The following is a 10,219-nucleotide window of genomic DNA, read 5'->3' on the forward strand; positions in this document are numbered from 1 at the left end:
CACAGCAGACTGACCGGTCACGTGTTTCCAGCACGTGGCTCTGAGTTTCTTTTTTTTTTTTTTCCACCTCCAAACTGTTCCCCTCCTGTCAGGACACGTCAGGGAAACGGCTGGCTGCCATGCATTCCCTCGCTGAGCCACTCCCACTGCAGAGAAAGGAATGTGTTTATGTGTGTTAATGCATGTGTGTGTCTGGGTGTGTGTGTGTGTGTGTGTGGAGGCACGTGCTGGAACCAGCGAACTCCACTCCCAAGGTCAGCCGGAGCGGGAGAATTTGAAAAAACAGGAAGGGCTGTGTGTGCAGAACGGCAGAGCTCAAGCCCAGACAAAACAGTAAATGTGTTATTCATCAAGGCCAAATGTGGAAACGTGCGGCGATGTTTTGGCTGGATCTTGTACATGTGATATGAGATAAACCTGAGAATAAATCCACAGCGCAAAAACACTGAAACGCTTATGATTCACTAGCCGGAAAAAGAAACTACAGCAAGGTTAAACGCACATCAGATCTTTATTTCAGCAGCTCCCCCATGAGCCTGTAGCAAAATTCAAAACCACCCCATTCATTACAAACTGGCAACACAGCTCTGCAAAAAGGGGAAGACATTTTTCTCTGAAATTAAAAGGATTCAAAAGGCATTTTCTCCCAAGTCAAAATCCTCTCACACTTGCTGACCTGCAGCACTTGAAAAAAAAAAAATCTCACTGCAAAGTTAACAGGTTGTTTGCTTTGGCATCTTCTGATCAAGACAAAAATTACAAAGTATTGCAACTGACCAGGCAAGAATAAAAAACAAAAAGCACTGTATCAATCCTATACATTTTATAAGTTGTCTTAAATATCCAATTGTATAATGACGTCTGCATCTTGGGAAGTGTAGTGGCAGGGAAAGGATTTCAACGAATCGCCAAACAATGGGGTGTAACACAATTCATATAAAAAACCCAATATAAAAAGTAACATAAAAAAGAAAAAGAAAAAAAGCACCTCACCATTTCAAGGTATTTAAATTAAGTGCTTAAATAAAGGTGGAACGTGACAAATAAAAAGTGAAAATTAAAAATAAGAAAATTTGTCCAGTGAGGAGACTGACTGAGAGACAAACTTCAGACTTGGCAGTGTTGATTGGTTAAAGACTGTAGTATTGCAACCTGGCAGTGACTTGTCGGTGCGAACGCCAACATAATAAAAAAAACGGTAAAACAGCCAGTAGGTCCAAGTGGTTTCAAAATGATCACATCACCTTAATAAAATCTGTTCACTGCATAGGGAACCACGTTCCCCGCTTCATGTCATTCCCTCTTATTTGCATAAATATCTAACTTTGCTATAGTTATATGAAACTTGGGGACTTTGCAAAAACCGCCAACTCGCCATAATCCCAAAGATACTTCCTCATTGGCGGGGCGAGGCTCCATGAGGCAGCTGGATTGGTCTGTTAGGAGGGGGGGGGGGGGGGAGGCAGTGTGGTTTAGTGGTAACGCGGGACGGGGCGCTCATAGCTTCTTCAGGCGGCTGTACAGGTCTCTCTTGCTGCGCTCGCCGGCCCAGGTGCGACTCTTGAGGCGGAACTTCCTCAGGTCCTCCTTGAAGTCTTCGTGATGCATGGGCCGGTACGACTCGGGTTCACATTGAGACTGCAGGGAAGAAGAACGAGACGGGTTCAAACTACTGAAGAAACATCAAGGGCTTTGTTCAAAAATGACATTGCCACCATACATGGGAGAGCTGATTAGCACTCTTACAAAATACTTGATAACAAAAAAAAACAAAAACAAAAAAAAAGGTTAAAGTAGGCTTTTGTTGACAAAATGATAAACATCTTTACAGAGTGGTTGCTCTATATTTTAGAATATGCTGAATGATAAACTCCCCTCTCTGGTGTCTTGGCATCAAAATCTAATACACACAGCTAGGCCTGTCAATCAGACATGTGATCAGGACAGAACCAAAATGAACCAGCAACCTTTCGACTAATAGGCAGCTTCCCTAATCATGCTGCCGCACAACGAAGCCAACAACACAGAAAGTTTTACTGTCTTTGTGGAAGGAAGACTAGCGGTAGCCACGGTGGCAGCTGATGTACAAACTAAACGGCAAACAAAAAATGTTCCGATTTGAAACACAAACCTGAAAATGAGGGAAGAATTCTTTGTATCCTCCCTTGAGGATGTAGAGCTCGGGGTAGTGGAGTTTGGGATAATCGTTCTTGGCGCGGTCGCGCTCCCTGACGAAGCGGCACATGCGAGGGCCGCGCTCCGAGGAAAACTCGCAGTGGAAGACGATGAGGACGCGTTTGTCCGGGGAGGACGGGGTGATGGGCGTCCTGAGGAGGTAGTCCTCCACCTGCTCCTCCTGGTGCAGGTTCAGAGCTCCCTGAGACGACAACAACAGAGCTACTTTACTCACAATGTACAGGAATTCATCTGATGGCATTGGTGCACAGACATCAAAACAGAGTCAACACTTGGTAACAAAGAACAACAAGAGGACAACTGTGTCAAATAAATACAATTAAAGTTACAGTAAAAACATATAAAGCTCTTATTTAAAAAGGCAGGGTGGAACACAATCGCCTAGAAGAAATACCACCTCACCTTCAAGAATTTTATTACTATTTGTGTCATAAAAAAAAGGTCTAAATGCCTTTTCCAGAAGCCTTTCCACCCTGCCAAGAGATTTCTGCAGGAGACTGTCAAAACAAAGAGATTTTTACACCTCCGTGCTATAGAGGCAGACGCTCACCTTGATGTGTCCTCCCTCAAACTCGTAGGGGTAGCGACAGTCGATCACGATGATGCGCTCGACGAGCTGACTGAACTGTCCGCTCAGAGCTGCCACCATCTGAGGACCAGAGAGGAGACACTTTAATGTCACATGTTTGAAATATTTCAATTCACTATGGTGCCAATACAGAATAAGAGATAGATCAAACAAAACAGAAATAGACAAACGCAGCAGAATAGTGAGACTCTACTCACCATCTCTGAGGTAATGTACTTGAGGTCCTGATGTTTACCGTCCACTGTGGGGAGTACGAAAGGCTGAACAACAAGAAGGAAATTGGGTTAGGAAAGTAATCATTTGATGCAATTTAGTTATTAGGGCATGAAACGCAGCTGAAAAACAAAAAGGTTCTTTTAAGCCTCTTTCTTACCTTGGTGAAATCTCCTATCAGCTCCTTAGCACTGTCGTCACCGTCCAGCAGCTTCTCAATCTCCATCTGACAGAAGGACTGAAGGTCTGACTTGGACCTCTGGACCAGAGAGCAGCCCTGGATAAAGAAGGGAAACGACTTGAGAAAGAGGCAATCATGGAGAAAATGAGGAAGGATGCGATTGCTGTAGATCCCTGCCAGTCTGATTCAGTGGAGGTTTCCCCACATATTGTTTCCACTCAGGAGCCAGCAGAAGGTCAATGTAGATTGCTTTTTCCCCCTGTCCCTTCGCTCTACTCACAACTATGTCTTCACATCTCAACTTATCACTTTCTGTGTCCCACATGGGATGCAAAAGCTAGGAAATGATAGCCAACATGACACGACCCATTAACCCCATTAATTAGATGTTCTCTATACATCTTGTCTACCTTTAAATCCCACTTGAAATACACTTCTGCCAGACCTTTCTCCTTCACTGGCATAGGGTTAGCTACACAAGACTAAACAAGCAGGTGCTGACTTGGACCCAAGCAATATTGGATATTGGGCTCCAATTATCAATGTTGATAATTGGGGACAAAATTAAGTGATCTCTGCATACAGTCAAAAGCACAAGATTTGTCACAGGGGGTTAAAGTTGGTCTTTTTTGCCATTAAAGACCCATAATTAAAACCCAATTTTCTTTTGCCTCAATTCTCATCTTTGAGGTGAGATCCACATTTAAAAACAACCTAAACGTGCTATATGTAGCATTTTAACATCAATAAAATCAATACCACATTCGGCAGGATTTGGTGGGAAATCTGTGTGATTATCTGCTATGATAAACAGAGCAAGCAGCAGCTTCCTCTTCGAGAGAGGAAGCAACAGGGTTTATAGAAAATGTGGTCTTTTTTTGACAAACACTAGCAATTGTCTCAACGATTGTCTCATTTGTTACAGTAATTATACAAAGCTATCACTATTTTGACAACTATATATTGATGTTTAAAATGCTTCACATACCATGTTTAAGCTCACTGTTCAATTACTTATGCTACTGACTGTATCTGCCAATAATGTCTGAGTGTGCAGTTAGGACTGACCATCCAGGGGGATTCGGGGTCTTGTTCCAGGGTGGTGACTTGTGTTCCCGCCAGGCTGCGTCGTCTCTTCACCCGGACCGGAGTGTTTTCGTCCCTGGGGCATTCGGGACGCTTCACCGGGAGGCGGGACACCGGGCTGGGCATGGAGGGGGAGCGGAACAGGCCCCGCGGCCGACAGCGGATGACAGGCTGATGAAGGAAAAAAAAAAAAAAAAAAAAAAAAAAAAACACCATTCAAATTAACTACTTAATTTACATTTTAGGCCTTTAGTTGACACCCTTATGCAAAGTGACTAACAATTAGAATGAGATAAATATCTGAATCATGCAGGCAGCAAGTAACACGAAGCCTAATGTTTGATGGTCTGTTAGGGTAAAGACTTGGGATGAAGGAGACGACTTTTGTATCTCTTTTGAGGGGCATAACTTTTTAAGTCCAGAAATTAACTTTTTGGCTCACCTGCCAAGGACCGGCAAACTAAGAATTTACCGGCTAAGAATAAAAGGCATGGTCTAGCTAGAAAACCAAAGCAGGAGCACATGTGAAACTTGTAATGTAGGGATAGACGTCTACAATTATCATCACAGATCATGCTGCTGAAGTTTCATTCCTTTGCTCCTAAATAAAAATCCTACTTGCCCCTGGGACAAATCTTCACCATAGAGCCCTTGTTGTTACTTACAGAATCTTCTCCTGTGTTGTCGGACACCAGTGGGGCGGTGAGCAAGCTGGCCATTCCCAAAGGCATCCCAGAGTCGTTCTGTGGGTGAAAATGGGGCGTTGTCAGACAAATATTTAGCGATGGTATTTTGTGAGCAAAATAATACAATTAATACATGATAATAATGGAAACAGGAAAGGAGGAGGTGGTTCTATAAATCAGAAATGTGATATTTTTATTAGGTTTTTTTGCAGCTGGTTTCCAACTCCCATTCATTTGTATTGGGAGACAATCCCTAATTAAGTCGGTGTAAACAACATAACTCAGTAGTTCCGTGGACGTCAGTATAAGTGACGGTGTGACGGCGGACTCACCTCAACGTTGTCGTCCAGCACGTCCAGGAAGCCGTCGTCCTCGTCGTCCAGAGAGCAGGTGAGGGAGGAGCGTCTCAGAAACATGGGGCTGCTGTCAGAAAATTCGAGCCGCTGCATGGGAGGCGGGGAGAGCTGGACAGGGAGAAACAGAAGAGGGTTGGACTCGAACCAAAAAACACCTTCTGGATCCGGGTCACAACAACTTTGTGCACAGAGATGGATGGCGGTAAGAATCCCAACCAATCTGAAACTTTGAATCAACCTGCCACTGTGGTGATTTCCCCTCTGGAAGATATATTTGAGAGAGATATGTATAATCTGCTGGCTATCGTAAGTCCGGCTGTTTCCAGTACCATGTGTGAGTATATACTGTGTTGCTTCCTAATTTGCAAGAAAATGTCTTGTACATTGGTGATAAAATGTGATTCTTATTCCTCCCTGTGAAGGCAGAAGTTGACGTACCATGAGGGCCGGTGCCGAGCTTGGGCGGCGGGCAAAAGCCGAGTCCCCGCTGTTGAAGGAGCGCATGCGGCACCGCGACACTGGCTTGGTTGGTTTCTTGAATTCAAAGCCCTCCTGTAAACAAAAAGATATTAACAGTGAATCAAAGCTTGACACTTTACCTGCAAGCCTTAAGTTGCTTGATTTTTTATGGGTAACATAGGAAAACAGAAAATGCTCCAAAATAATCTACCCTCCATCATAACTAAAAGGCCACTGATCTGTTTCCTTCTTGTTAAGCATCATATTTTGTCTGCAGGAATTCATCATCTCTACCTACCATTGAATTAGCAACAGAGAGAATACTTCATCCTGTATTGTGGTTAATATCCTTTGAACAATCTCCTTTTGGTTGCCGCTGAATTTTAATATTTGCATTGTGCATGAAAGCATAACAGAACTCAGAAAGATGGATTGCCACTCAAGTGTTAAGGCAAGCCAAATGATGCCTTTGCCATGGCAACACATCAGCTTTCTGAGTCTCATGCATTGTACCAATTAGTTAGTTGCAAAAGTTCTATGGCAGCCATCCAACCAGGCTGTTCTTGTCCATTCAAGAATGTAGATTCAAATGAAAATGTGAGTTCAACCAATTCTGATTCTGTGGAAAATCACCTTCTCATTGATTTGTTCTACCAGAGACACACACACTGACCTCTGGCATGTTCTCCTTGTTGTCCCGTTCAGAGGTGGAGGCAGTAATTTGGGAAGGCCGTCGCCCAAATATTCCATAGCGGTGAGAATCTGTTTCCTGCCCCTTCAGAGCCGGGCTGAACTCCAGGAGCTGGAGCTGGGAACAACAAGCAGCAGCTAGTCAGCAGAGGCTCCACAACAGTATACAAGCAGCCTGGTGGTGGGTTTACATTAGAAGATGTTTTGAACTAATTAAACATCAAAAATTGCCCTTGAGACAAAATCTTGTTATGCAACCCAGTTGCAAGTTTATGATGTTATTTTTTACTTAATTTTGAGGCTTATAAACCAGTTGGGTTTTTAATCTCACTTGCACAACTCCCCTGTTTCTTCTGTGTTTTATGATTTATAGTTTTAATTCTTCCCAAGGAAAAATTGAGATAAGGGATTTTTAGTGCTTTGAATGAGTTTTGACAGCCTAATTAGGACTAAATATGGCCAAATTCTTACAGTATCAATCATCCCTGAACATCAACCAATAATGCATTTAATATAAGCTACACAAGGAATATACTGCTGTAAACAACTTAGATGTGACAAATCAACTTACTGGTAATGAGTTGATTCTTCGAATTGGCATCTTCCTATAATTGGGAGAGCGGAGAGGGAGGAATTCTATCAGCACACAACAATCAATATGCGGACAGGCTCATTTATTTTGAGGAGTAAAATACTCTCTGGAGAGCAATATAGTTCAAATAACGAGAGGCGATAACAACCAGCCATCAGTTAATGATTATTAGGTTATTGACTGCAATGCAATACTGGATAGTGACTTACTCGTTCACAACTCTGCTAGACTGTTGAATGGCCTTTTCAAAACTGTAAAGGAGAAAAGACCAGTCATTAGTAAAAATTGGTGGAAAGGGGTTGAAATATACAGAATTCAACATAATGCATACAAATAAGTAGAGCCAGATGTCTTTCCAATAAAACCTGCTGAGCAAAGAGGCTGGAAGGCCGTCATTGCCAGTCAGCGCACGACACGTTGCGCACCCATAAACTACAGAGACAAAGAACCTGGAGCTCTATTGAGAAAGTGAGAGGAACGGTTGGGCGAGAGGAAGTTGAGTGCATGCATAAAGCCAAGAGGTGGTCTTTGCATTGGAGCAATGCCCACCTGTATGCTAAACAAGTGAAGAGGAGAGCGCAGTGTGCAGCGGGGGGAGGGGGGGGGCAGGAGAGGAGATGCAGAGATCAGCTAATCTACCATATGCCTGCTGGAACCAACGCCGCCAAACCCCTTTTCTACAAGAGCCCTTTGTTTGTGGAAGGGGGAGTGTGTCTCATTCAATGGAGACCAGAGGGAGGGGGGGCAGTTTTTCTCTGGTTAAGAGTAGGGGGGCGCCTTCATTTCAATAGCTGTGACACAGAAAGAACTCCAGCCCCCTTCTTCCCCATTGAAATAACAGTGCATAGGAAGAGTGTGCCAAAAACCAGAGGGGGTGGGCTATCATTAAACCCAAGAACAGGGCATCTCATCCCCCCCCCCATCCTGAAAAACTCCTAGCAACCAAACAGCTGTAAGGGGGTGAATGAGGTCTTCAGGACCAAATGTTGCTGCAAAGGAACTCACACATCAGATGCTGGCAGATGTCTGCAGAGACTCGCCCAACCGAGAATTAAAATGGCCACCCAAGATTAGGCAGCTGAAGATAATATGCTAGATAAGATAACAATGTTGAGCACAACTACTTGGGCCAAGTTTCATTTTTTGACCGGCATTCAGTGCTCCAGCTAAAGTGAAACTTGTCCTTATGCCCACAGTCCATGGAATTGATTGAATGAATCATATCTGCGCCATGTTGGCCAATGCTGTGTGTGAATGAATCACACTAGTGCATGTGCTGGCCTTGCAAACTGAATTTTCCGTTGGTAAAATACAGTGTTTTATCTAATAAATTGATTGATCACATAACCCCATTGCATAAGAGACCAGCATTGACTTGTGACGCTCAATAACTTGAAAAACACAAAGAAAGTCAAGCTTATATACCTCAGCTGCTAATCTGCTTAATGAAAATGAGTGAAGCCATCATCTTAAAGCCAACGGTAGAAACAATAATCCCATAACCCGGCAGATGAGAATGGTGCTTGGCTCAGCTGAACCCAAGCGTAGGGTGGGGGGTTGTGGGTGGGTGGAGTGGGGGTGGGGGGGGTAAAGCAGAGGGGCACAGCTCGCAAACTGATTGATTGGAACAGACAAGAGGAGGACAGTGCAACTTACGTGTCCTCAATATCTTCATCGGCATCCATGGGGCTTGGGAGATCCATGCCAAGACCTGAATGAAGAGAGTTTTTAAATCACTGATCAATACTTCCACCAGGTGGTATAGGACAGGGTGGGAAATTGGCACAAACTACCATACTGGTTGGTACATTTGTGCACTACCTGCCACTTTAGCAGGGAAACATTTCATTTTTCCCTACAGATCAATTAGGCTAGTGAAGTAGTGACAGGTGATCTAGCACAGCCACTGTGGAAAAAGTTACACAAAAGCCCTGGTACAATACACATCTCATGACCACATCTGAAAGGGGGGGGGGGTATGAAATCAGGTAGAATGGGTGTAAGTTTGGGGTGGCGGGCAGCTAGCAGCACCCACAACCTCTAATGACATCAATTTGCACAGACAATAGCTCATTCATTTCGGGGAGGGCTCACCAGCATCAGATGAGGCGTCAGAGGCAAAGGAGGGAATCTTCACAAGAGGCACATGCTTTTTCCTTTTCGGGGTGTCACATTGGCTGTGGAAAGCAAAAAAAAACATGATGAGCAGACAATTCAGAGACGTGAACACTAAACCAGAACTTGCATTCTAGATCACAGTTGGAAGAAATGAAGCAGGATTTTGTCTCGCAAATGTTATTGGGGAATCAGCGTCAACCAGCTAGTTTAGGCAATACAAATATACAAGACTGTTAATATTACCCTCCGAGTACAGCTAGATTGTTCATGTTAAGAGCCAGATTGGTGACAGGAGACAGCACCGCCGCGGGTCCCGGGGAGAAAAGGGTCTTGATGCAATGCGAGTTCTTTGTGCTCAGCTCGGGCATCGACAGCGAGGAAAGCCCGGGGATCCCGTCGGGCCTGCTCTTCAACACAATGTTGACGGGGCTGGTGTTGCCAAAAACCAGATCGGATTCCATTTTTTACTGTCCAAATTCGTACAAATCCTGCAGGTCTTACTACGTAGTGGTGGATTTAGTTTTTAAAAAAACCGGCTCGGAGGGTGCAGATGTTCTGGTCCTAGCAAGACGGTCCAAACTTCAAGCTAACCCGGAAGCTAACCAGTTAGCCAGCAAGAAAACTTTTTTTAAGAGTACATTTCCACAATAAATACGATCCGAAACACCGGCGAGAAGTTAGTCGGTGATTCCGTGTGCACGAAAGCCTTTATTCAGTCTTGCTAACTCGCTACAGCCACATACTTGTTGGTCGTGTCAGAGAGCTGTAGCACAGCGTACTCCCTCTCTGACAGCCCCTGCTTTCTGAGAAAAGGAGAGGGCTGCTGCTAGTATTTATGTTCAAAATAGCAGCTCACGAGCGGCAATCTTTTGGCCAATTGCAGCAGCTGTTACATCCAGCCGACCAATCAGAGCGCTGTGCCGTTCTTCCCTTGTCCTCTCACCGGATGGGGGAGGATGTGACACAATCCTTCAAAATTTTCATCTTACTCAACTATCTTTGTTCTCACAGTCTGAACTCTGAGCTGCATATTTTATAAACGAGTACATTTAA

General features: G+C 44.2%; 1 protein-coding gene across 1 annotated transcript; it reads right to left on the reverse strand.

Annotated features, from left to right (window-relative positions):
- Window positions 1-492: 492 nt before the first annotated feature.
- cdc25b (cell division cycle 25B) lies at window positions 493-9,957 on the reverse strand. Its single transcript, XM_071922504.2, has 15 exons — window positions 9,410-9,957; window positions 9,143-9,225; window positions 8,705-8,759; window positions 7,258-7,299; window positions 7,028-7,061; window positions 6,440-6,574; window positions 5,746-5,859; window positions 5,284-5,415; window positions 4,931-5,008; window positions 4,248-4,436; window positions 3,159-3,275; window positions 2,983-3,045; window positions 2,747-2,845; window positions 2,132-2,377; window positions 493-1,638 (listed from the first exon to the last, which is right to left on the reverse strand). Exons 1-15 carry the CDS (start codon window positions 9,625-9,627, stop codon window positions 1,498-1,500), a joined length of 1,746 nt encoding a protein of 581 aa, XP_071778605.2. The 5' UTR covers window positions 9,628-9,957; the 3' UTR covers window positions 493-1,497.
- Between the last annotated feature and the right edge of the window lie 262 nt (window positions 9,958-10,219).

Source organism: Centroberyx gerrardi, chromosome 17 (genome assembly GCF_048128805.1).
Source record: "Centroberyx gerrardi isolate f3 chromosome 17, fCenGer3.hap1.cur.20231027, whole genome shotgun sequence".
NCBI classification, from domain to species: Eukaryota; Metazoa; Chordata; class Actinopteri; order Beryciformes; family Berycidae; genus Centroberyx; species Centroberyx gerrardi.